At 49.8% G+C, this 27,724-nt stretch overlaps 1 protein-coding gene across 4 annotated transcripts in view; it reads right to left on the bottom strand.

The window, feature by feature from the left end:
* Positions 1-4,035: 4,035 nt before the first annotated feature.
* GPR107 (G protein-coupled receptor 107) overlaps positions 4,036-27,724 on the bottom strand; it is a 90,835-nt gene continuing 67,146 nt past the window's right edge. For 3 of the 4 annotated variants that reach the window (XM_063650410.1, XM_054501236.2, XM_054501237.2), the window contains 4 exons: positions 18,959-19,008; positions 16,644-16,727; positions 15,448-15,569; positions 4,036-9,183 (listed from right to left, as the gene is read on the bottom strand). In XM_063650410.1, the coding sequence (XP_063506480.1) occupies positions 9,087-9,183; positions 15,448-15,569; positions 16,644-16,727; positions 18,959-19,008 (353 nt within the window). In that variant the 3' untranslated portion in view covers positions 4,036-9,086. Of the gene's footprint in view, positions 9,184-15,447; positions 15,570-16,643; positions 16,728-18,958; positions 19,009-20,626; positions 20,677-27,724 lie in introns of those variants that run through there. The other variant, XM_063650409.1, reaches the window with a different exon arrangement.

Genomic DNA, 27,724 nt, shown 5'->3' with positions numbered 1-27,724 from the left:
GGCACTAAAGGGTGGACGTGAGCTGACCATGGACACACAGCTGGAGAACCTGGAAAACCACAGGAAGTTGAATTTGGTCGATGGAGCGTATGAGGAGTGGTGGCGGGCATCTCAAGAGGAGAAGACTTTCCCACTGTGTTATAAGCTGCTGAAGTCAAGGAAGACAATAGTCAAGGCCCCAGAGGTTGCGAGTCACTCTAGCCAGACCGTGGCAGGGTGGAAACCAGCCCACAGTGCTTCATCTGGAAGATGAGGCAGCGGAACGCAGAGAGCTCTGAAGGGGGACGGGGGCCTGCAGCTGTTTTTTTTGTTAGCTGCTTTTTGTTAATGGGAAAACTTGAACAAGCTTGATTGCTTCATGGAAGGAGCCAGGTGACAGGGAAAGGGGAAAGATGCAGAGTAAGGGGACCGAGGGACAGCGAGATGGCTGCAAAGGTGGAGGGAAGAAGTGAGTGGGAAGGGAGGAGACGCGGTGCCGCCGCTCAGCTGTGCCTCATGGCTTTGCCCCGTGGCTTGCTCCCCTCCCCAGTACTGTTCTCTCCCGTGTGGCACAGCCAGGCTTACTCCTCATTTCATCTGCGGCCCTGCCCATACCAGCATGTGCTGAACGATGTTGAACCTTAGGCGACGGGGGCCGACTGGAACCAGGGCTCTGAGTGACAGAGACGCAGTTATGTCTAAGGACATACACTAGAACGGCTGATGCACGGCGCAAGCTCGATTCCTGCAGATGTGTGTTAATGAGCAGCTCCCTCATTTTTGCAAAGGTCAGCATTCCTTTGGCAAACTGGGAAGGAGCAGTTTAAGGTGCAGCTCCCAAGTGGGTCACACTGACCCCCCAACATCCAGTTCCCAACTGCTGAGCGTGCTTCTCTTCGTGGGGGTGGGTGGGTCAGTGCTGAGGGGCTCAGGACGGATTCTCAGAAACGCCCCACCATGCAGGGGGCTTAACGGGAGGGCAAAGCCGATGCCAGCCTCCAGGAAGGAAGTCTGCGCTTTCTTTCCTTAGGGTAAGCACTTACCCAGCCTCCTTGTTACTTAGCCTGAGGGAGTCTACGGCTACCAATCTGCCAACCTGGCAGATTCCTGGTGAAGGGCAGGCCACCCAAAGGCAGCTGCGAAAATTAAGGAGCCTGGGTAGGGGCAGGGAGGATCTACCCAGGGTCCTGGGGCCTGGGAGCGGTAGGCTGTTCTCAGAAACACATACTGGGGCCAATATGTGCTCTGGATTTAGCCTGCACTGCCTGTTTTATCAGAACAAGCAGAAATCCCCCGGCCTCTCGAAGATCAGGACCCAATTATTTCTCTGACTTCAAAAGTTTGCCTACCAGACTAGAGTTGTTGACCGTTATGTTTTTCCAGCTGCCAATCAGAGTGGACCAGCCGGAGATGACCAATCACATGACAAGACTCCTGCACAACGGGAGGAAATGAGATGCTACAGCTGACGAGAGCGGCCAACCTGGGAGGCATCTGGCTCCCCTGAAAATGCCTGCCGATCGCCAAGCTGGCTTCCAGACCTCCTGGGACAGAACTGTTCCTCCCGGGACGCTGGTGTAGGTTCAAGTCCAGTTGATATTTACTAAGCAACTGCGATGCCCAGGCCTGTTCCAGTGCTGCAGAGAGTAAGTGCTTATGGGTGCTTATATTCAGAGTAAATCAATACACCAGCTTCGTATGACCTGCGTCTTCGGGGCCAGCAGGGCAGGTTGGTCTCCTCAGCCTCACACTGGAGCTCCTGGCTGGCTGGTGTCTGGGCGGTCAGGACCCTAGTGATGGAAAGCTCAGCAAACAGAGGAGGCAGAGGGGCTGTTCTGAAATGACCTTGAAACGACCTATCCCCCTCAGAGGTGGTCCTACTGGATGAAGTCCAGCCCACCACAGGCACTGAAGGGCTCCCATTTGCTGAGCCCTTGCTTCGCGCCAGGCGGCTCTTCCTCTGCCGACACTGATCAAAGGAGGGTGCCAGGCTCAGCTACTGAAGCCGGGGTCAGACTTGCAGGCGTGGGCTTTTCTAATGCCAAACCCACGGGCGCCAAGGCTTCTCAAACTCATCCCGTCAGCCCCTGAATTTCTAACTGGCAAAGCTCCACGCTAACGGTGGGGGAAGAAGGAGCCAGAGAGACCTGAACAGCAAGGGGGCCCCACGTGGGACGGTTCAGGGGAGCAGCAGGACAGCCAGGCCTCTGCCAGCGCCTCCTGGCAGGACAGAGCCGCTGACTTCTATTCCCTAAGAGCTGTGTGCAAGGTGGGCTCTTGTCCGTGTCGCCAGCTGAAGACTGACCCAAGACCCGGGAAGAGAACTGGGTTGGATCTGTTCTCAGTGTGGTCCAGATCTGCCATGTTGGCACCAGCTGGGAGTGTGTTAGCATTGCTCTCAGGCCCCCCAGGAACTCTATCGGGGATTTGGGGGCTCGCTGTTTGAGGACCACTGGATTAGGTATCAGCAAGGTCCTTCCCAAGTCTTTTCTCAGCTGTCCCCTTCTCGAGTTGCCTTGGCATCTCTCATCCTGGGTTCTGAATCCTGGGCTCCCCACTCTCAGGACACCCCATGCCTCTTGCTCGTGCTTTGCAGCACAGGCAAGGCCTCTGGAAAGAGCTGCGGGTGAGGCATGGCCACTAACTGGGAAACCTTGGCCACGGACAGGGATTCTCTCTCCTTCTCCTTCTGAAATTCTATGATCTGGTGAACTGAGGTTCATTCTCACTTTTTTTTTTTTTGAGATGGAGTCTCACTCTGTCACCCAGGCTGGAGTGCGGTGGTAGGATCTTGGTTCACTGCAACCTCCACCTCTGGGGTTCAAGCAATTCTCCTGCCTCAGCCTCCCAAGGAGCTGGGACTACAGGCACGCACCACCACACCCGGCTAATTTTTGTAGTTTTTAGTACAGACAGGTTGCTTAGGCTGGTCTTGAACTCTTGACCTCAGGTGATCCGCCCACCTCGGCCTCCCAAAGTGTTGGGATTACAGGCGTGAGCCACCGCGCCTGGCCCATGCTCACATTTTTATAAGCACAACAGCAGTAACCAACACAGCCATTTTTCTGAGGCCTTCCTGTGCCCGGCACTGGGCCAAGCCCTTGACTTAATCCTTATTATCCCAACAAGGTTGGAGTCAGCAGGCCTGGGTTCTTGTCTCAGCTCTGACACTTACTAGCTGGGGAAAAAAGGGAAGGATGTGGGTGGGCAGTGGCAGAACCTTCTTTAGGCCCCAGTTTTTGCGTTTTGAAGGCAGGGCTTTGGAGGGATGAATCACAAATCAGTATGCTGTGTGAAAGCAGCCAGACAAGAAAGAGGGCACCCGGCGCAGTTTCATTCACATGAAGTTCTAGACGAGGCAAATGAGACTACACTGGAATTAGAGCCGGGGCTGTGGTAGTTTCAGAAAGGGGGCAGTTTGGACCAGGAAGGGGCAAAAGGGGGCTGCGTGGAGTGACGGGCATGTTCCATCCTGATTGTGGTGGAGGCCACAGGACCGTACGTCCATTTGTCAAAACGCAACAAACTGTACATTTAAAAAGGATGGATTCTACTGTAGGTAAAATATGCCTCAATTTAAAACATCCTTAGTAAAATACGGGCTTTGGAACTGAATGACTTCTAAAAATGCTTTGAGTCTAAAATCCTGGATTTCTCTGCTTCCAACATAGGGTAACCTAGAGCTATTGCTAACCGATGCAGGAGGAGGAGCGCTTGTGCCTGTCACACTGCGGGCTCTGCGCCAGGCCTGTCATCTCCCCTCAAATGGCAGCAGTGCCCTGACACTGGTTCACAAGGCATCGCCCGCCTCCGGCGTAAGCAGGACAGCGGTAACCTACAACCGGTTTTCAGTTATCTGGGTCTTAATTGCGCTGCCACAGATCTGCTAAGATGCCTGGAACTTCTCTAGTAGGTGTCACTATTGTCAGTAGGAGCTGGTGGGAGGCAGTTAACTAATTTAATGAACAAAAATCACAAAGAAAAAAATTATGAGAGGGAGGTGGAGGAGAGAAAGCACCAGGAGCCGGCGACTCCCCGGATCTCATACACACACGGTTCTGCCAGATAATCTTTATTTTACACATTTGCAACACGGCAAGAGAATTCACCCCCGTACACCACCCTGATCGGATCCCCCACCCATTATACATTGTATGTTTACATAAATACTCTTCAATGATCATTAGTGTTTAAAAAAAATACTGAAAACTCCTTCTGCATCCCAATCTCTAACCAGGGAAGCAAATGCTATTTACAGACCTGCAAGCCCTCCCTCAAATGAAACTATTTCTGGATTAAATATGTCTGACTTCTTTTGAGGTCACATGACTAGGCAAATGCAATTTACGATCTGCAAAAGCTGTTTGAAGAGTCAAAGCCCCCATGTGGCCACGATTTCTGGACCCTGTAACAGTATCTTACGTGCTCCAAAGGCTGACCTTCTGGAGACTCACCACCTCATCTGGCTGCTCCCTCCAAAATCCAAAACCCTGCCTCAAAATAAGCAGTCCTGTGGGTGAGTTGGCTGTTCTGTTTCATTCTGACCGTTCTGACTCTGCCCAGAACACTGTCCCACCTGCAGACGCCCTGCTGTCAGAACTCCAACAGGTCCCTGAGGCAGCGAGGCCAAGCCATGCCCGTTCACTCCTGCACCATCTCAGTGTGCTCCCTCACACAGGGCCTGAGATGTGTGAGGCCCATGGCCTGGCAGTGAACCATCTAAAAGCATTATCTATTTTTCAAGCATAAACCATGCAGAGAGGCTCAGATGCATCGCTGGGCTACAGAAGTAGCCTCTGGGGAATCTGGAGTATGTTCAGCCTGCTGACCAATAACTACATTCCAGGTGGTGACTAGTATTAGCGTCAACTCAGGTAGATGCCTTTTAAAGACGCCCTGCCAGAAACACCCTAGGGAACACTGGAGTGAAGAGCGGGTCTTTCAGAACATTTGGTACGTTCTGGATGAATACCTTTTTGATATACCAAGAGGTATCAAGTCAAAGTCTCACTTCTATAGCGAGGAAGCCATTAACTTGCTGAATCCTAAAGGGAAGAATCAAGCCGCAGGCCACAGGCATCCTGGACTTAGCTTACGGTGAGTCTTACAAGGCCAGGGGAGGGTCAGAGAAAAGCAGAGGGGTGAAGTGTGGAGTGTGGAAGCAGGGGTGCAGGAGTGTGCTAGATCTGTTTCCTTTGAAGTACAGCAGCTTGGCAGCATGAAGCATAAGTTGTTCCACTGTTCTACTGGGTGTATGGAGCTGGGCCAACAACCTCAGCAGACTGTCTAATGTTCTAAGAGCCTTCCTCGAAGAAAATCCTTCAGGACGGGGGAGAAGGCCAGAATGCATCTGCCATTCCAACAGGCATCGCTATGCTCTTCCTTGGTCTGTAAGAACTGGATGCCTGGAGTAGACTGTTTTAAGTACCAAAACAAGAAACCCATTTTAGTGTGGAGGAAGACCATCCTATATGGCCCAGAGCAATAATATTTGGCATGAGTATGCCACTCTTGAGAAAATTCTCCTTAGCTTAGAAAATGCATCTTTCACACAGCTGCTGGGAGAAAACGCTGCAATGCACCAAAGCCTTTAGCCCATGTGCCCAGAATGAGCCTATGTGGGATCAATAGGCACAGGGAGAAAGACGGCAGAGAAGGGAAGAGGAGGGAGGAGGAGGGATGGGGGAGGAGGAAGAGGTGAGGGAGGGAGGAGGAGGGGAAGGGGCAGGGGGAGGGGTAAGGGCGAGGGCAGGAGGAGGAGGGGGAGGAGGAGGGGAAGGGGGAAGGGCGAGGGCAGAGGAGGAGAAAAGAGGGAGGGAGGCTGTGGAACCAGAGACAGCAGAGACGGCGATGAGGTCAACATGCAGGAGGAAATCTCACCCACACAAAGTGGACTTACGGGGCTGTGTGCTGCCTTGGCAGGCTGGACATGTCCAGGGCGGGGAAACCCTGGATATTTCACTCTAAAGTGGTTTCTTGAAAGAAAACTCAACTGACTCATGCCATGAGCATCTTTTACACTGAAGCAAGCATCTCCTCACAAGTGCTTCCTACAAGTCACTAGAGTCATATTCAACATTACAAAATGCAGTGCTACTTAAATTTTAAAGCACTGAGGGACCAAGAAATGGGCTGATCAAGTCCTTGGCCACTGTTAAGAGCCAGGATTTAGAGATCAATGACTGTTCCTATTGTCCAAGAAATAATTTTCTAGCAAAGCACACACACTTTATTAAATTTCACAGCCAGCAGCACTTTCAGTCCACAACAGATTTCTCAAAGGAAACATGGATATTTTGCGTAGGCAGAAACAGTGAGGAGTACAAAGCGAAGCTATAAATACCACCAATGGATCTGCTATGTGCATCCGATATTTTTTGCCCGATCCCTGAAATACTGCAAGGGCTTAACCATTCAAACACCGCATGACAACGAACCCAGTGGACTGTGAAACTCAGGCTGCAGGAGGGTGGCTTGTCAGCTGGTGAAGCCACTTGGCTTTGGACTCCATCGGTCATCTTTATGCAAGAGCAGAGATGAACGGTGGGTCACAGCTATGACGTGAAGGAGAAAGAGAAGACACACTCACAGAACAGGATGGAGAGCTTCAATAATTTTTTAAAAGCTTGGAACCACCACCTGCTTTCTCAATCTTGGGCTGCGGTTTTGACTTTTCTTGATCATCAATCTGACTTGAAGCCTTTTACCAGTTACAATACAGACATGGCCAGATGACCTGCTTGTTAGGAAGGCTGTGGCCATCTTTGTGTCTGAAACAGTCTTATCTCATCTGTCCACTGCTGCTCTGGAAGGGTCAGGACGAGCACTGCAGACACTTGGCCATGCTGTGAGTGAGCCCAGAGATACATACGCGTGGAATCTGAACACCCAACGCTGGCATTCCCGTGCCAGTCTGACGGCTGCGGCTCCAGTGCTTGTCCACACACACGCCTGCCTATCTCTAGCTCCTCCACTGCCTGGCTTCCTTGCTTGCAAAACCTAGCATGTGAAATGAGGACACCTCCACGGAGACCCTTCCGAGGAGGGAGGTTTCATCACACCTTTCGTTCTTGCCAAGGAGTCTATCGCCTCATCCACAACATCTGCTTGCGGGAGAAACAGCAAATGTGTCCCTCTGAGGGAAGGACTGAGGAGGGCTTTGGTAGTCACAGATTGAGACATATTTCTGCGAAAACTGGTATTATGTTTCTGCACAGGAAAACAAAGTGTTAAAAATATTCCCATCCTCCCTCCAACTCCCTTCTGTCACACAATCCCAAGGGAACTTGAAAAAGGTCCAGAAGTGAACACTTAGGGAGCATTTACCCTTCTCCTGAAGATGGGAAGACACACGGATGCTTGCCTAAAATACCTGCCGAGAGGTGAGCAGCTGTGGCCTGGGAAGGCGCTTGCTCTTCCTCCACATCAGCCAGAAGGCAGATCGCACCTTCAGAGCACCCTACAGAACCCAGATGGCGAATCAAAGTGCAGAAAAAGAACACCCGCTTCCTTATTAGTCATTTAGGAAGATAAGATAGCATGGGACAGGGAGAACAACCATGTTCTGAATGGAGACTTTTTCAGGTTCCCACACCTGGGATAGTGAGTGTGACCCCACATCCTGTGGTTTCTGCCTGACCCTTCTAAGCCAAAGGTGAGAAAACAACTCCCAGAGACCACGACTATCACCCCCAGAGGTCCCTGTTCCCCTGCAGGTGTGGCTCTCTGACAAGCCCCAGGCAGGGGTGGGCTCCAGCTTTTGGAAGCAACCCTACCTAGCTGGCCCCCCAAGCATTAAGAAGCTTTCCTGATGGGGCCATGTTTTGGTCTCCTTTTAAGCCCTCAGTCACAATGGACCTTCTGAGCTTATCCTACTATTCAGATGATTTTCTCTCTGAGTTGCAATACTGCTCACTTTAGGTGGCTACCTGTGTTCATTCAAGCTCTGGAAGTGTGGAAGGGAACTTAATCATTGAGTTTCTGTGAAATATTTCGCCATCCTAAAATCCCTGAGAGTGAAACTGTTGAATCGTGCTCACTTTCTTCACATACATACTCTTGGACTACGGGGACCAAGTCTGTTGAATTCATCTATTTAGAAATCCTACTAGCCTACAGGAAAAGCTTTTTAATGGGGATGATTTGCTTGGACTTAAGTATTTGCTTAAATACTACCTATTCTGGCCCCAGCTGCTACTTAAGGAAAACTCCTCTCCATTTCCCCCAAAATTCTGATCAAACACAACAAAGCTACAGCGTGAAGGGAAGCCAGACAGTGCTGCTCGGGGCTGTCAGGGAGTGGATGTCCAGGGAATGCCACAGGATAATGCTTTTCGAACTGGAAAACACATTTCTTTCCATCCATCAGGCAACATCTCAATCAGAAAACCACCTCCCACCACCTGTGCTGTGCCACAGGGCATGATCCTGACAGTGATATCACAGCCTTCTTTTCCTGTTGGAAAGAAGACCACTGGGCCTCAGGAGCTGCTGTCCTGGTCACTCTCAGCATCTGGAATAAGGGTCTGGGGCAACACCGAGGGCAGGAATCCTGGGGCAGGTGCTACATCCTAAACTGGGTTTTGACTTTGCTTTCCAAAGTCACCTGTTTTCATTCATTTTTGTCTCCCAAACAGGCAATGGCACTCTCCCCACCTTTCTTCTTAAGTCCCGGGGTCCTCAGTAGACATTTCCTAAAGCATCAGACAGATACCTCGCACCCTCCTTCCCCCTCCACCAGCCGTCCTTGCTACACTTCCCCACACGTGGGGTCACAACTGCATACACCTTAGAGCTCCGAAATGAAGAAGAAAAAAAGAAACCTAAATTAAAAATGAATTCTTCCTTTTCTCTTCCTCTCCTCCTCCCTGTGCCCGCCCTCCCATTCCCGCCTGAAGGAGGATCCAGCTGCCTCTAAACAGCCACAGATCGTTTCCCTAAAACAGAGTACAAAATCAGGTTTCCGCAGCACTGTACTCCAGCCATGTGCCCTGGTGTCACTGTCGGAGGTGCCAATAGTTCACTGTAGGAGCTGCTCCTGCTGTCCAATAGGACTATGAATAAGTTAACAGTTTCCTTGGACAGTGCCATCCTCAGGGTCGGCTCTGTCACACGGCGCCTTCCCACTCGCCCTGGGGCTCCACGGAGCCGTTGGTCACCTTCTTGACTTTCTTCATGCTTTCCATCACCCCAGATGTTGTCACACTGAACAAGGAAAGAAAAAACAATTAGGAACATCTCACAGTCTCTTAGTAAAAGGCCATCTCTGCCACAGCACAGTGGTTAGGACTGATGATGGGTGTTGGTTTTTGAAACAGACAAATCTAAGTTTGATTTGTCCGTTCCTTACTAGCTGTGTAACCTTGGTCAAGTCACTTGACCTCTCTGTGCTTAAGTAATTCTCACTTTCCAGAACTGTCATGAGGAAAAATGAGATTCTCCAGAGTGCCTAATCAATAAACACCAGCTATCATTATCACAATCATCATGAATCTTTTTGTCACAGCTTGTGGAATTTTTGTGGTGCACAGATATGTCATAGTTACGCTTATGAGACTGAAATCTGACTCTTAATGGACATTCAGAAAAGAAAGCTAATTAGCCAACCAGACATTTTTAATAACCAGCCACAATGCATCATTTCTGAGCTAGGGGACAGAACCACAGGTTTAGAGGAACCTTCCAGGGTCAAAGATTCTTCGGCCACTGTAGACAGAGAACTGGCTGCCTTCTGCCAGCGGGGGCTGGGCCATGTGGCTGTGCCTCAGCGCGTGGCCTCCGCCTCCACTCTGCGAGCTCCTGGGGCTCTGTCTGTTGGTGCCTGGCTCTGAGGAGGCCCCATGGAGCCATTCGTTGAAATCGCGAATTAAAAATGGAAGATCGCTGATCTCACGAGGCATGAGGAGCTGAGCAAGGCAGCCCTTTCCATTAGAAGGAATCACATGCATGGGCCCCACCTTCTTAAGAGGACAATCTCTTGCCTCACAGAAGGTGAGCTGGTCTATGAGGGAACTGGGCGGCTCTGTGAGTAGCGGGAGAACTAGGCAGAGATACTGGGTGTCAAAAGCCACTTGGCCCAGCATCTTCCCTGCATGCGAGGAAACAATGAGGATTGATGCTCCCCCATGGTGGACCAAAAGAAACTTCCTCATCAGTAAAATAAATTCAATCAATCAACTCAACAGGCTCTTTCCAAGGACTCAACCCATCCCTCTGCCAACTACCTAACCCCTTCCCCTACAAATGGCGACACAGTGGCCGTATATGTGACTCATCTAGAGTGCATGCAGCTGGACCTCATGGTAAGTAAATGTTTGTATGGGGTAAGGGAAGAAAACTTCCCCCTCTTCTTCATCTCTTCATTCTTGCCATTATGGTGCTACCATGCCTAGGCTCAAAGAATCCCCCAAGCCGGGATCTTTCTCAAACGAGTCCTTTAGACTCACAGGTTATTTGTACTTATGGCAAAGTTGGGACAAGGTATGTGGCCAGATCCCATAGATGCTATAAGTGAGTCTAAAAGCATCCCCTAAGACGAAACTGCCTCAGCTGAAGCCGCCCAGCGTCACTTCCAGCCAGCTGGCTTGTGTCTCAGGCCTAGCTTCTTTAGGAAGACACTTGCCCCAGGAGGGATCCATGTGCACAGAGCTGCTCCTGAAGGGACCTTCTCTAGACGGGGATGCAGGAAGTAGGGCCTTTGCATGAGCCAGAGAAGCCCCTGCCCCGAGCCACGCAGCAGCCCCCGTGCCTCTCCGCAGCAACTGAGACCACAAAGAAATGCGACCCCACGTCTTCCAGAAACACTCCAGTAATCACACAGCTGTCCTGTGGTTGTTAAAAAAGGACAAAGAGTTCAATGCATGTTGATTCTAAGAGGCAAAGCGCATTCACTGCGACCCGGGTATGGGCCTGATGGCAGACTTGGGAAAAACGTTTTCTCCCTTTCTTTCTCTAAGAAAATACTCCTTTCCACATGGTGGGCCAAGTGAGAAAACAATTTTTATTCTTCAAGACAGGCCTCATGCTAGGTCATCGAGGAAAAAGAAATGGACTTATTGCTCTTAGGGGCCCACAGCCCAGGAGAAGAGATGGTCTTCCAGAGCAAACCTGCAAAGCCACTTCCAACAGAGACAGGAGTGCTGGGAACTAGGTTCGGTGATGGCTCGGGCTGAGAAGAATCCCTCTGCTGGGGAACCAGGGAAGCCAGGAAGCCCGTCATGAGATGCAGAGGAGCTGGCCCGCAAGATGGGTGGGAGGTCAGGGAAGTTCCCAAAAAGAAGAAATATAACAGGCAAAAAGCATGAAGGAAAAACCCAGGACATTTCCCAAGGCAGTCAGGGAGTGCTAAGTACTTGCAGTGTCTGTATGTGTGTGTGTGTGTATATATATATATATATATTTTTTTTTTTTTTTTGATTTTTTGAGATGAAGTCTCGCTCTGTCACCCAGGCTGGAGTGCAGTGGTGCCATCTCGACTCACTGCAACCTCCATCTCCTGGGTTCAAGTGATTCTCGTGCCTCAACCTCCCAAGTAGCTGGGATTACAGGTACATGTCCCCATGCCCAGCTAATTTTTGTATTTTTGGTAGAGATGGGGTTTCACCATGTTGGCGAGACTGGTCTCAAATTCCTGACCTCAGGTGATCCACCTGCCTCGGCTTCCAAAAGTGCTGGGATTACAGGCATGAGCCACTGCACCCAGCCTACAGCAAATATATTTTAATACCTCCAGCCAGTCTGGGAAGGAGAGTGGCAGGGAGAGAGCTGGGGCGGACAAAGGACGGTAGGGTTGTCGAGGGCCTAGTCTGCCTGGTCACCCAAGGATGGCCCTGATTCTTACTCTGGCGGTTCTCAGCCCTGCCTCCTGCTCAGGCTGCCCTGGGGAGTGAGAAAAGCACAGATCCTGAGCCCAAGGGGTGAGAATCAGAGTCTCCAGGGGTGCGGCCAGGAAACTGGCACTGCAAAAACACTCTACAGGTGATTCTAGAGCTCGGGAGAATGGACAGGAAGGGCCAGGCGCACCTGTATTCCCAGGGCAGCTCACGCCTGCATTCCCAGCACTTTGGGCAGCTGAGGCGGGAGGACTGCTTAAGCCCAGGAATTTGACACCAGCCTGGGCAACATGGCAAAACCCTATCTCTACAAAAAAATACAAAAACATTAGCTGGGCATGGTGGCATTCATCTGTGGTCCCAGCTATTAAGGAGGCTGAGGTGAAAGGATTGCCTGAGCCCAGGGAGGTCAAGCCTGCAGTGAGCCGTGACAGTGCCACTGCACTCCAGTCTGGGTGACAGAGTGAGACCCTGTCTCCAGGGGAATAGAAGGATGGACAGGAAGGGGAGAGGATCGGGAGTGCAGAGGTCAGTCACCACAAAGCCCAGGCACGAGAGAAAGAGGCGGGGTGGGGCTGGGGCTAAGAGGCACAAAGTGAGGCCCACAGGACGCTCCGCGCGGGCTGAGGAAGAGGGAGGTGTTTCAGCCATGGCTGCAGGAGACTGGTCGGATGTCCGTGTCACCAAGGCCTATAGGGAACAATGGGGAGGGGCGAGCTTGGTGTGATGCAGGAAGACTGTGGCTTCAAGGCTGAGGGGACGTGGAGCAGGAGGACAGGGGGACCTGGCATTCAGGAGGGGCCGGGGGCAGTGAGGGGGTAGCAGGGGCAACCCTGGGCTTGGGTGAGTCCTGGGAGTGCAAAGAGGGAGAACGGGAGTAAGGGTGTGTGGCAGCGCGGGAGGTTGTCACAGGCAGGGCGGGTGACAGGGAGCTTCTGTGTGTGGCCAGGACTGGGAGTGGCAGAAGTGAACTCAAGGAGAGGAAGAAACCTGATGGCAGATGCCCAGGGTGGGGTAGGCGCTACATCCTGTTCCCCCAGCAAAACTCCGGGAAGCTGAAGGGACACCTGGGGCCCCCACGATGCGAGGAAACCTCGCTAGCCCCCTGCAGACAGGGCGCCCGCAACGCTCCTGGCAGCTCAGGCTCTGCAGCAGTGAGAAGAGAGACCTGGGTCAGATGAACACCCAAGTGCCTCCCTGGCAGGAACACACGGCGGTGGGGCTTCAGCAGCTTTGCAGGAACCTCACTAGGTGTCCTAGTTTTGGTGCAAACACTTAAGGGGCCGAACAGCTGAAGGGCCAACATCTGACCGCAGCAGATAAGCATTCTTTCCTTGACCTCTAAACAGTAACCCCCTTTCCTTGCAAAGCCCCAAGTCTCTGTGCTTGCAACCAAAAGTGCCGAATGGGACACAGGTTCCTTCTGCCACACAAGACTGCAATCAAATGTGGCTTGGGCCTAAGTGGTCCACGGATACATCCGGTTTTTTTTTTTGTTTTTTTTTTTTTTCTTTTTTGAGACAGAGTTTCACTCTCATCGCCCAGGCTTGAGTGCAGTGGCGTGATCTCAGCTCACTGCAACCTCCGCCTTCCGATTTCAAGAGATTTTCCTGCTTCAGCCTCCCGAGTAGCTGGGATTACAGGTGCCTGCCACCACGCCCAGCTAATTTTTGTATTTTTTAGTAGAGATGGGGTTTCACCATGTTGGCCAGGTGGTCTTGAACTCCTGACCTCGTGATCTGCCTGCCTCAGCCTCCTAAAGTGCTGGGATTACAGGCATGAGCCACTGCACCCAGCCGATACATCCATTTCTATAACTAAAAAGTGTTTTCTGGACTGGAAATGTGGGGACACCTGGTGAAGAGACAATTCTATTAGTCCCCAATCCCCATTTCCACACTCGTTCCTCGCCCACATGAAAGAATGCAGGGAGTGGTAAAAGGTGAACAGCAACCATAAATGAGGACAGCGTTCTGGAATGGGAGCCCCAGGGAGAAAACCTCCTGGCCCAGGAACCCACACCAAACACTTCTTTCCACTCTCACTCCTCAAGATGACAGAAGTAATTCAGATCATTGAGGATACCCACAGCCTAGGAGGCAGCTACCAAGTCTGATAATTGAAATCGCATCCAATACTTTTCAACTTGCTGATTATTGACCGGTAACTTCTGTTGCCAAAACTGGTAGGCCTAAAGAGAGATGGTCAAAGAAACAGAAGCGGAAAGAGAGAGAAAGTCAGTGTTACTTTGGACTGTGCCCTCATTCCCAGGCCCAGAGAGAGAAGCTGTGTCAGGCCTGGTGGGGTAATAATGGCTGCACAGAGGGCAGCCGCGTCAGCCGCGTTGTCAGAGAGAAAACAAGCACCAAAACAAAATTTAAAAAAAATTGTTGCCATGAAACAAAAATACCTTCATAATGCATCCAGGCTCCAAGATGTAATGGCTGAGGGAAAGGATGTGGGAAGCGGGAACCTCCCATTACCACTGTGGAGTACAATGCAGTAAAGGAGACGATGCTGCGACCCAGCCACTCGACTTCTAGCTGCCTACGCAAAGAACCCCGTGTTATGCGGACCGACCAAGCCAAAGACTCCCAGCAGGGGAATGATAAACACACCATGTTTTAGGTTATTTCCTGATGCTGCTGTTACCAGCCTGACACGTGTGCCTCTTCAACCAACAGACACTTGCTCAGATCCTGCTACTTCTAGGAAAGGCACAGCTGATGGTCCTCCTGCACTCCTCTCCACTGTTTAGAAGTAGGCGTTTCTTCCTCTGCATGCGGAGATGCTGTTTGGCACCCATTGGCAGGACCTGCCTTCCTTTACTGTTGCCGTGGAGCTGAGCACAGAGAGCTGTCCCATGCTGCCTGACCCGCTGACAGCCAAGCAGAGCCTAGCATGGGCCGAGTCTCAGCCTCTGAACTGGGAAGAATTCAAAGGCTGCCAGGGCTGGGGGCAGAACACTTAACACCAGTGAACCAAGAAGGGAAAACTCTGCCTTAGGCTAATCATCAAACACAGCATTGACCTGGCTTATCAGATTTCAGAGTTAACAAGCAAATATGCTTAATCACTATTCATTTTTCTAGACAATGATGGCCCTTTCCCAGAAAACAGGAGCCTAGAGTCATTCACTCTGTGACTCAGAAAAGCCCCTATTAGTGCTCAGATATAGGTCAAAGTCATTGTGCTGTGAAAAGCCACGTAGTTATCTGACGATAGAGGATATCTGAGGATTATTAGCAGACTTAGAGATGACTCAGAAGATTCCATTTTCAGACATAAGCACCTGATGGCGGGCCTCACAGAAAGTCGGCTCCTTGTTCTCCCTCGTGAACTGGCCACGTATATTCCTAAGTTCTTGCCACTGAGTTCTTGAAAGCAGGCTCCAATGATGCTTAGTGGAACGGCAAGTTCCATCTTCCCTGACAAGACCCAGCAAGGTTTGGCAGATACTATACTTCAAACCAGATCAGACAGCCTGGGGCTCCAGTGTCCACCTCGTTCTGCTAAAAATAGAGGAACCACCCCTGCAGCCACGAAATGCTGAGAGCAGCTGGCCCGATTCACACTGTGCTGCTTTGAGTTAGGCAAAGGGGTCAGGGCTAAGGAAGAGGGAAGAAAGATTTCTTACACAGACTCCATTTCCAAGTCTTCTTCTTCCTGAGAAAGTTGTAGGTAGGGGTTATCTGAAGCCGGACGGAATTTATACCCCGTTAGAACAAAGAAGACCAGTGTGGCCGTTTCATCCAGGAGCTGCAAGTTTAAAAACCACCCCAAAATAAAGAGATTAGCAACACTGTTCTTCAGAAAGCAGTGGAATTCAACAAACTGACATATTTCCCCACAACCCACCAGTCGATGGTTCTTTACTCAAATGCCACTCCCTGCTACAGGGCATTTTCCTTAGACTTGCTGAGGCCTAAACGAGGAGCGTCCTGCCCAGGGCTGACATTTCCGAGGCCGCGCTCTGCTGTGCTTTAACCAGTCTTCATGGGTAGCTTTTAAGAGCTCATCACATACCCACTTCCTCCTACAGTGCCTACAGCACCCAGTGAGTTATTCAAGAAAAAAGTCATTTGGTGGCTTCCTCTAGTAGTTAAGCTAGTTCTAGTTTATTGCAAAGATACTTTATTGCCGAAATAATAAAATGGGCAAAGAAGAAGGGCAGCCTGAATTCTAACTACTCAGCCCTGCAACTAAAGGAAAGGACCACATCTCATCTAAGTTCTAATTATTCAGGGCAAATCTTTCTCTGCCTGAGGCTTTTCTCTTGACTTTTAAGACTGAAAACTAAAATCAAGAATGCAATTATTTTTAGATTCCTCACAGAATCCAGCAGCATTTCTGGACAAACAGATCATCTCAATTATAGGCCAGAAGAGATGGAAGGAGGCCGGGCGTGGTGGCTCACACCCGTAATCCCAGAACACTGGGAGGCCGAGGTGGGCGGATCACTTGAGATCAGGAGTTTGAGAACAGCCTGGACAACATGGCGAAGCCCCATCTCTACTAAAAAAACAAAAATTAACCGGGCATGGTGGTGCATCCCTATAATCCCAGCTACTTGGGAGGCTGAGGCAGGAGAATTGCTTGAACCCAGGAAGTGGAGGTTGCAGTGAGCTGAGATTGCACCACTGCACTCCAGTCTGGGCGACAGACTGAGACCCCGTCTCAAAAACTAAAAAAAAATTTTTTAATTAAAAAAAAGAAGAGATGGAAGGTCTTAGTGGTCATTCCCAGATAAATTAGTAACAACTGTTAAGTTACACTTCAAGACTTTATCCTCAGGCATAAATTCTCTGGCATTCTGCCCTGTGAGCAGCGTACCTGGTAGAGCCACTTCCACTGGAATGGAACAGCGAGTTTGAGGAGAAATGCAATGATCCTAGTGAAGTATATGTAACACACAATCTGTATGAGGAGGAAAGAAACAGGAAATCAGATCAACATTAAAATTAGGACACCACTTTAACAATTTGTTTTCACAAATGAGCTAGGAAACAGAAAACAGAATCACTCAAAGAAAAGTATGTGACATTTACAGTGTGAATTAATACATGCAGCGGAGAAACATGGCTACTCTGCTAGTTATACTTGAATTTCTTCTCTCTCTCCAGGTGACCAAGATATTGCTAACAGCCACACCCACGGGGAGCACAAGACACTTTAGTCAGGTTGTTCTTAACCCTTCTTCACCCTATCCACAAACATAAGCCCTTGATTTCAATCTCCAAAGACTGTATTTCTTATTCTCATGCTTTGAGGAATATTTACCAGTAGTAATAGCAAAATAAAGCCACACAGGGACATTACTGACTTCTGTCCTCTTCTCTGGCAGACGCTGCAAGCATTCGAAGTCCACACTCACAGAAGTACAAATACTACCAAGTTCTCTAGCAAGACAGGATGCCTTCATTTCTCCTTGCAGTGACAAAGACTCAATGTGCTGGCCACTAGAGCATGGCCTGTGCACGGGGACTAAGCTCAGCTGGCCTGCTGGTCAAGGACCACTCATCATCACTGCATGCAACAAGAGAGGTTCTGTGATGATCTATGCCTGTTTCGTGGATGATATAAAATCCATGTGAAAGAAAAAATAAAAGAAAGAAAGAAAAAAAAAATCAACCCCAAGTGGAGTGTCTGCTCTTGCATCTCTCTCTACCACCAAAGTCTGATGTTTGCTTGAGCAAAGGAACTGTCTGAAGTGACAATGACAAACTCACAGATGAAAGACTTGGAAACGTTCTTTCAAGACTCAGGAAGCAAACTAACTCTGGGAGGCCTGTACCTTATATATTCCAACAAATTATGATCCTAATAATTTCTAGCAAGCTCGGTCTTTTGGTGCTAGCTGATAGAACTTTTCATGTCCATCAGAGTCCTGTTTTTAGGTTTTAAAAAAACTGTCTTAACTTTTCTGTTCTTAAGGAAAATTTATTACCACAACATGTAACTAGTTTTCTGCAGAGAAATTTGAAAGAAGAGAGAGGTAGATACTCTCATAATTTTTTTTTTTTTTTTTTCTTTGAGACGGAGTCTCGCTCTGTCACCCAGGCTGGAGTGCAGTGGCACTCTATCTCGGCTTAGTGCAACCTCAGCCTCCCGGGTTCAAGCGATTCTCCTGCCTCAGCCTGCCAAGTAGCTGGGACTACAAGCACGTGCCACCACGCCCAGCTAATTTTTTATTTTTATTTTTAGTAGAGACGGGGTTTCACCATGTTGGACAGGATGGTCTTGATCTCCTGACCTCGTGTTCCGCCCGCCTCGGTCTCCCAAAGTGCTGGGATTATAGGCGTGAGCCACCACACCCGGCTGATACTCCAATAATTTTTTAAATGAATAAAACAAAAATGGCTGCAGAAGAACATGACAGTGTGATCCCATTTTTCTAAATGAGTAAAAATAGTGGCCGGGATCGCACCACTGCACTCCAGCCTGGGCGACAGAGCGAGACTCCGTCTCAAAAGAAAAACAAAAAAACTCAGATATTTAATTTCCCATTTTAAAAGATACAGCTAGATTTTATAAAATGAAAGCCAGGCATGGTGGTGTACAACTGCAGTCCCGGCTACTCAGGTGACTGAGGAGGGAGGATCTTTTGAGCTTTGAGCCCAGGAGTTGGAGTCCATCTTAAGGTAGCATAGAGAGACCCAGTCTTAAAAAAAAAAAAAAAAAAAGCAAAAAAGCAAGTCACACTGGCCAGGCGCAGTGACTCACGCTGTAATCCTCGCACTTTGGGAGGCCGAGGTGGGCGGATCACCTGAGGTCAGGAGTTTGAGACTAGCCTGGCCAACTTTGCGACACCTCGTCTCTACTAAAAATACAAAAATTAGCTGGGTGTAATGGCAGCTGCCTGTAATCCCAGCTACTCGGAAAGCTGAGGCAGGGAGAATTGCTTGAACCCAGGAAGTGGAGATTGCAGTGAGCCAAGATTGCGCCACTGCACTCCAGCCTGGGTGACAGAGCTAGACTTTGTCTCCAAAAAAAAAAAAAAAAGATAAGGAAAAAAAAAGCAAGCCACACTGCTCAGCTCCAGGTGGCACATCTTGTGCTTTCACCAATTCTTTGGAAGTTCATTTGCTCTACTCCTTGAATTGATTTTATTTATAGATTGAGGTTTTTTTGTTTTTTTTTTTACTTACCAAGACGTAATAATGTCTGAAAAGTTTCAGCTTTGCTAAGTTAATAGCAGCTAGAGAGAAGAAAGAACAAAATGAAGAGCTCGTTAACTTCTCATTTTTAAAAGTGAGCCTCATTCAGACACCTTCTCAGTCAAGAGGCCACCTCTAACGCTGATGAGGACCATTCAGAGGCACATCCATCTATCTGGAATCAAGTCCGCTGGGCAGGCTCTCCTCCAATCACCAGGAAAAAATGTGGGAGCAGCACAGCCCCAGGCGTGAGCTGGAGGTGGCCTGCACAAGTGATTCCCGCCCCAGGGTCAGCAGCTGTAACCTGGCTATGGTGGGAGTATACTGACATCACAGGAATTGGCAGAGATGCTACAAATCAGGAATTTTTTTCCCCCCCAGAGAGCCAGCATTAAACATTTCAGCTCTGCATAGAGCTGTGACCTCCACTGGGACTAGTCTCAGGTTGGTCCCAGAGAACCACCTGGGGGGGGGGCTCCCACTAGCTGAGGGTGTAAATTCAATTAACCCACAGGTGCATTTTGCAAATTTCACTGAAGTTATCATTAAGTGACTTGTAATAAGCCCTTTCAGTACAACCTCCCTGGCTGGATCCTACCTTCACGCATGCTCAAGGTCAGCTGAGCCAGGACAGCTACCTTCCTGACACTGCCTACGGCTCCGAAATATTGATGAATAGAGGGAAGCCTGGCTGCCTCCCAGAGCAGCAATCCTTTCATTCATCATAAACCTTCCTGCAGGAGGCAAATTAATTTTGCTTAATAGCATTCAATTACTGATTCAGTTTAAGAATGGGACCGTGGGTGGTGAAGGTTCAAATTTCCTCTTCTTCCTCCTTTGGGCTCATGATTAGTTGTCAGGGAGGGAGGAGCAATCAGGCTCAGGATTCCAAAAGAAATTCCTGTAATCCTAAATTATCTTCAAGATCAACATCAACTAACAGAATCTACAAGAATCTCCTCTGAGAAACCCAATGCACTAATGAGGGACACTCAGAAAGTCTCATAGTTGAGAGGATAGAACACCTGCCTCTGGGGCTGCAGCAGATTCATGCAGGCATGCACACAACACCTGAAGATGCAAAATCCGCAAAATCGCAGCAGCTTTCTTATCTAGCAACCTCTCTGGCAGTCTTGTTATTTTGAAAAAATTAAATCTTGGCCTGGTGCGGTGGCTCACACCTGTCTGTAATCCAACACTTTGGGAAGCCAAGATGGGAGGATCCCTTGAGCCCAGGAGTTTGAGACCAGCCTGGGCAACAGGGTGAGACCCCTGTCTCTTAAAAAAAAAAAAAAATTAAAAAATTAGCCAGGTGTGCTGCCTACTTGGGGGGCTGAGGCAGGTGGATTGCTTGAGTCCAGGAGTTTGAGACCAACCTGGGCAACACAGTAGAACCCCGTTTCTACAAAAAAAAAAAAAAAAAAAAGAAAAGAAATAGGCCAGGTGCAGTGGCTCACGCCTGTAATCCCAGCACTTTGGGAGGCCGAGGCGGGTGGATCACGAGGTCAGGAGTTCAAGACCAGCCCGGCCAAGATGGTGAAACCCCGTCTCAACTAAAAATACAAAACTTACCCAGACATGGTGGTGGGCGCCTGTAATCCCAGCTATTTGGGAGGCTGAGACGGAGAATTGCTTGAATCTGGGAGATGGCAGTTACAGTGAGCCGAGATCACGCTACTGCCCTCCAGTCTGGGTGACAGAGCAACACTCTGTTTCAAAAAAAAAAAAAGAAATTAGCTGCTTGTGGTGGCACCCACCTGTGGTCCCAGCTGCTTGGGAAACAGGTGGGAGGCGCCTGAGCACTGGAGACTGAGGTTGCAGTAAGCTGAAATCGTGCCACTGCACTCCAGGCTGGGTGACAGAAGGAACCCAGTCTCAAAAAACAACAGAAAAAGTAAATTAAAAATTAAATCTCTCTGGTTCTCATCATTTTTTTGTTGTTTTTTTTGAGAGAGGTCTTGCTCTGTCACCCAGGCTGTAGTGCAGTGGCACGACCACAGCTCACTGCAGCCTTGACCCTCCCAGACTCAAGTGATCCTCAGCCTCCTGAGTAGCTGGGACCACAGGTGTGTGCCACCACGCCCAACTAATTTTTGTATTTTTAGTAGAGATGTGGTTTCACTATATTTCTCAGGCAGGCAAGAGCCTGCCTCAGCCTCCCAAAGTGCTGGGATTACAGGTGTGAGACACTGCGTCTGGCTTCATCTCTTTTTTATTCAGTCAATACAAACTCACCAAGCCCCAACTCTGAGCCAGGCCCTGGGATACAGCAGAATACATGACAGCTGCAGCCTCTGCCCCCGGGGCAGCTGCTATCCTGTGAGGAGAGAAGGGCACCGAAGCACGAATTATGCACTCACTGAGTGACGTGCACACACAGCCACTGCTGACAGGCGTGCGATCAGGTGCTCCTCCTCCCCTGGGAGATGGGAAGGCCTTCACAGAGGACAAGACATGAGAACTGAGAAGCATCAGATATCGATAACGAAGTGCTCCCAGGGATTTTAACCTTCGCCCTCTGGGATGAACCTTTTGTGTTCCTCTCTGGATGCAAACCTGCTGCTCCCATTGGCAGGGGACAATGAAATGACCAGCTCATACTGTACTCTGCCTAACAGAACCAGTGACATAACCGGAACCGTGGCCCTCCCAAACCAGCTAAACACCTCTTCAACATGAACACTCCATTCTTCATAGCACCAACAATTAGATGGTTTAAATGATAAAAAATGCTTTAAAAGTCTCTCCTGAGGCTGGGCACGGTGGCTCACGCCTGTAATTCCCGCACTTTGGGAGGCTGAGGCGGGCGGATCACGAGGTCAGGAGATCGAGACCATCCTGGCTAACATGGTGAAACCCCGTCTCTACTAAAATCACAAAAAATTAGCCGGGCGTGGTGGCGGGCGCCTGTAGCCCAGCTACTCGGGAGGCAGAGGCAGGAGAATGGCATGAACCCAGGAGGCAGAGCTTGCAGTGAGCCGAGATTGCGCCACTGCACTCCAGCCTGGGTGACAGAGCGAGACTCCATCTCAAAAAAAAATAAAAATAAAAATAAATAAAAGTCTCTTCTGAATTTTGCTTGCTGAAGTCCTGACAAAGGAAACTCCTACTTGCTTCACTAAGAAAATCAGCCAGACAAGGAAGTGTCATGTTTTCACTGCTGGGTTTCAAGGTGCCCTGACAAGGGTAAGCACGGGCTCCCAAGCCAGACCAGGGAAAAGGGGTGAAAGAGAGGGTTTCCCAAAGGCCCGAACACATCTCAGCAGTGAACCACCGCGGGAGAAGGCAATGTGGAGAGTGCTGCGGAACAGCAGGTGCGGAGGCTCAGGGGTGAGAGAGCTGCACATATCAGGGAAGGAAAAGTAGCTCAAAGCGGCTGGACTGTGGAGAGCCTAGGAAATGGGCCAGGGCTAAGAGTAAAGCCAAAAATTTAGTAAGACACAGAAGACTGAGCTTGTTCTCCTCGTTGATTTTGGGGGTCCCAGGGAACCTCTAAAGCAAGCTTGTCCAACCTGCGCCCCAGGACAGCTTTGAATGCGGCCCAACACAAATTTGTAAACTTTCTTAAAACATTATGAGATTTTTTTGCAATTATTTTATTTTTCTTTTTTAGCTCATCAGCTATCGTTAGTGTTAGTGTGTTTTAAGTGTGGCCCAAGACAATTCTTCCAGTGTGGCCCAGGGAAGCCAAAAGATTGGACACTCCTACTCTGAAGGGTTTTTTTTTGTTTTGTTTTCTTTTGTTTTGAGATAGGGTCTCACTCGCTGTCTCCCAGGCTGGAGTGCAGTGGTGTGATCATGGTTCACTGAAGCCTCAGCCTGCTGGGCTTACATGATCTCAAACAGCTGGGACTACAGGCGCACACCATCGCGTCCAGCTAACTTCTTATGGAGACAGGGTCTCACTACGCTGCCCAGGCTGGTCTCGAATTCCTGAGCTCAAGGAATCCTCCCATCTGTTTTCCAAACTGCTAGGACTGCAGGCATGAGCCACCCTGCCAGCCTGTTTTTGTTTGTTTTTTAAACTAGTCAACTGCAGCAGTGAGAAGAAGGGAAAGAGCAGAACAAGGGGTTCAATCTGTAACTGAAAAATCAATGGAGAGGAGTCACAACCACCTTCGAACCAGCCTCCCAAAGGCTTTAGGCAACACCATGATCAGGTCTACACTTGAGAACAATTCCTCCGTGGAGGAAGGATGGAGAGAAAAAAGAGGAAGAGCCCAAATGAGGTCAAAGACCTTGAGTCTGCGGAGGCCCCTCTAAAAGGCAGTGAGATGTCCATCGATGTACAGCAATCAAGGAGTGGATGGGGCAGTGAACAGCTGGCTGATCCCACCTCAGTGGCTGCTAGGAAAGAAGGAAGAGCAACAAGGCAATGAAGTTGAAGACAGCAGAGAGAATCTTTAAGGTAAAGTCTGACGGGTCTGTCCTTTCACAGGGAAGGAAATGCGGATGGGGAGGAGACTGAGAGAAAGCAAAGAGGTTAAGGCACTGCAGGTCTTAACCAAGTAAGGACCGGGGTGGGGTGAGAGCAAAAGAGAGGAAGGCACTCTGCCTGGCACCTCCCTGGCATCATGTGTCACCACGTCACATCCTCCAGGCTCAGGCAAGACACCCTCTGAAGGGACGTGGGCTATGAGCCTCTCCATAAATGAGCCTGCGCGCCCCACACGGGCACCAGTGAAGAAACATCACCACGGCGCAGATGCCAGGCAATGTAGGTGCTAAGACTGACAAATGGACCTTGGGGACAACAAGTGCTGTCTTTGAGAAATGTAGTTAGAATAAGCAGAGCTCACAGTTGTTTCCAAAACCCAGCAGGTTGGCTCATGCCTATAATCCCAGTACTTTGGGAGGCTGAGGTGAGAGGATCACTTGAGCCCCAGAGGGAGAGACCAGCCTGGGCAACATAGGGAGACCCTGTCTCTACTAAAAATAAACATAAATCAGCTGGACATGATGACACATGCCTGTAGTCCCAGCTACTTGAGAGGCTGAGGTAGGAGGGGAGGCTGAGGCCAAAGTGAGCCGTGACTGTGCCACTGCACTCCAGCTTGGGTGACTGAGTAAGACCCTGTCTCAGTAAAACAAACAAACAAACAAACAAAAAAAAAAACAGACTAAAAATAAAAACCCACCAGTCGTGATGCCATCATTTCCAGTCATGCATAAGACATTCCTTTATCAGATAGCAGTTGGCAGGAGTGAGGCTCCCAAGCCCTACACTGGAGCTCCAGTCACAGCTGAAGTGGCAGAGGCAGGGACCGAGCTTACTCGTGGAGTAAGAAAAAAGGAGAGTAGGGGGGTTAAAAGTCTGGGCCCTGCACAATTGAACATCCTGGGTTCAAATTCCAACTCTGCTGCTCACTGGTTGTGTGGGCTCCGATAAGTCAGCTAACCCTCTCTGAGCCTTGGTTTCTTCACCTGTTAAGGCAGGAGTAATGATACCCGCCCTTAGCGTTGCTGGGGGAATTAATGGGATAGTACACAGAAAGCAACTGGCTCGCAGTGAGCAGCTGGCTACTTGCCATGACAGTGTTAGTGTCATATAGGATTAGCCCAATACCAAATGCAGCATATACTGTGTCACAGCGGCTGCCACCTCTGGCAAGAATCCAGTGAGCAAAACTGGAACAAATGGGGACCTGGGGGCTGCCAGGGCGCCTGGGCACTCCCACAAGCAGCGCTGCCATATGCACAGGATGAGTCAGGACGCCGAGCAGGGGCTGAGCCCGCTCCGAGCAGGGTGAAACCAGCATGCTGCAGTGAGCAGCCAGGCAGCAGGTCGCAGCCTGGGGTCCCATGCCTCCCTCCATTGTTCTTCCAAAGATTTTCCTGACTTAGGAACACCGACAGCCTGTTGCTCACCGGACTGTGGCGGGCTGGGTGTTGGGCTCCTGTGGGAGTGAAGGCTCACCAAGGCTGGGCGGGCTATTTCTGACCTCACCATGAGGAGCAGCAAATATGGTGAAAGAATGAGTGTGGGGAGAGAGACAAGGCCCCAGGCAGGATCCAGGAGGCCTGCCTTCCAGCCCTGCCCCATCTCAGCTGGGTGTGCCTGCCCTTGGCCTGCTGCCTCTGTCTCCAGGCATCGACCTCCTCATGTGGAGGAGAATTCCTTTATAGCAATGGTTCTTAATGGGGGTGAGCAACAGAATCATCTGAAGAGCTTTAAGTATAGATGCCCAGGCTGCCCCTGCCCCTGCCCATCTTAGGGAATCAGGCCCGGCTATGAAGATTCTGAAACCTCTGTAGGGGAGAGAAAAGGAGGAGACAGGGGTGGGGGAGGGTGTCATGTCCACCTGGTCTTGGAGGTCCTGTAAGGCTGACCTCCTGTCCTGTGGGTTCCTCTACCTCCAACTCACTCTGAGGAAAATGACCATGACACTCGATTCTGGTAAGTCCTTCTTACTGACGAGAACAGGGCAAGTGCCCACTGAGGCGGGAAATACCACAGCCCCTGCAAATGCCCAAGTCAATACTCTCTCTGACTCAGCAGCAGAAGAGCAACGCCCCCCACAGTGCACAGGAGGCGCTGCCCCTGCCCTAGGTGGTCCCCTGTCCTCTCCGAGTGAAAGAGGGACTAAGAAGGCCAGCAAGGAGACAGATTATCCCCTCCTTCCCAGCTGACTTCCCAAGAGGATCCTGGAACTGTAACAAGGATAAAAACAACAGCACTGGTCATTGCCATCAACTGAGTCATCACCATGTGCCAGGGGCTGGGCTGGGCACCTCTCATGCTTCATCTCACGATGGCCTCTGTGGGGGAAGCAGGCCTGACACACTCAGGCCTGGAGAAGTTTAGTAAATGACCAAAGTTACCCAGCTTGTAAGTGGAGAAGCCAATACGCAAACCCAAGTCCACCTCCCTCCAAGGACCAAGCTCTTAACACCTACGCTTCATGCTAAGTGAAAGGCAGTTCATAACCTTAAAGTCCACTAATGACTTTAGGACGACACAGTTCAGGACGATTAGTTCAGGACGATTCAGTCATGACTCAAAAGGCTGGGCAATGCCCAAGAACAGGCAGTAATCCTTTCTAAGGAGTTTATACCACATGATTTATGGGACACACAGAAGCAAAGGCCCACAACAGCCACTTAAAGGGTGAAAAATTTCTAAAACAGTCCTTCCCTGAGTGTAAGGACAGCCTCAGAGCCTAAAACACCCCCACCTACTCTTTATCCTTGTTGCCTGCTTCCTCTCTCCTGGGCTTCAGAGCGAATTTTGAGTCAAACACAAAAATTAAAGAAATAAAGATGATGGACAGCCTGGCTGGCGTTAAGAGTACCTCTGACTTACTCTGAGTCTTGGCATTTCCACAATCTGCTTAAGTCCTGGGCTTCAGCTCGCTCAGTATGGGGGACAGAGGAGCTCCCCATTTGTGGTCAGGCACAGGCCTGAAAGTCTGGCAAACAGCTTCTCTCAGTCACCAGAAAGGCACCAAAGGACGCAGGCCACGGGCTGACCTGGGACCACACTGGCCTGAAATGTCCCTTCTGGGGAGAGTTTAGTTCACAAGCTGCCCTCTGGCCTCCACTAAGAAAAGATCCCACTAATCCCACTCAAAGACCATATCAGGAGCAAGTATGGGAAAGGCTGCGAGTGGTCAAGAACAACTACACAGAGAATGAAATTCTTTGATCTTCAAAATGTTGAGTCATGTGAAAATGAATCGAAAATACATTTCTGGCCAGGCACGGTGGCTCACAACTGTAATCTCAGCACTATGGGTGGCTGAGGCGCGCGGATCACCTGAGGTCAGGAATTTGAGACCAGCCTGGCCAACACGGTAAAACTCCATCTCTACTAAAAATACAAAAATTAGCCAGGCGTGGTGGTGCATGCCTGTAATCCCAGCTACTCGGGAGAGTGAGGCAGGAGAATCGCTTGAACCCAGGAGGCAGAGGTTGCAGTGAGCTGAGATCGCACCATTGCACTCCAGCCTGGGCAATAAGAGTGAAATTCTGTCTCAAAAAAAAAAAAAAAACATTTCAAATATATATTTGAAGCAATGACCGAGGAGATATGAAAAGTCATCAAACTGAACAGTTAAGGACTGTGCATATTATTGTAAAGGAAATTATATCTTAAATGATAAATAAAAAGCATCAACAAAAGCAGCAGAAACAGCTCCTGAGAGTAGCACTAAAGACCACACACCACCAGGAAAGCTAGCTCTGACAAAGACTTCTGTTGCCAAGCCTGTTAGGTTTCCAGCTCCTATTTACCTTCGATTCTAGAGCCACAATGCACCAAAGGCACACAAGAGGGTGGTGTGCAAAGGGCCACGCTGATCTCAGACTCAGCTCCCGTCAGTCTCTCCTGTTTCTCTGCCAGCCGCAGCCTGCAGCCGCAATGCTGTGAGCTATGCCAGTGAGACTTGGGACGCAACGCTGCAGCTGGGCTGAGGTAAACATTACCCCCAACCCCTCCTGTCCACTGCACGCAGTCACAGCAGTGAGATAGGCAAGGATGAAGGTCAGACTTCCCAATGCTTGATGACAAAGGCTGGATAATAGCAGGCAAAACCTTCTCAGCAAGAGAATCTGACCTTCCCTAAATACTGCAGTCATCAATTGAGAAGAGTTGGTTCTCAACAATGTCTCAAGACACACAGAAAGCACATGCATGTTAACACCCGTAGGCAGAAGAACCAGGCCCAGGCAGGTCCAGGGAGGGTCTGCCACCACGGACCACTAACCAGGCCCTATGGGTGGCTGTGGGCCCCCCGAAGTACTAGATTCCCAACACTT

Source organism: Pongo pygmaeus, chromosome 13, assembly GCF_028885625.2.
Source record: "Pongo pygmaeus isolate AG05252 chromosome 13, NHGRI_mPonPyg2-v2.0_pri, whole genome shotgun sequence".
NCBI classification, from domain to species: Eukaryota; Metazoa; Chordata; class Mammalia; order Primates; family Hominidae; genus Pongo; species Pongo pygmaeus.
Note: the sequence above shows the minus strand (reverse complement) of the source record. Positions and strands in the feature narration are given on the sequence as shown.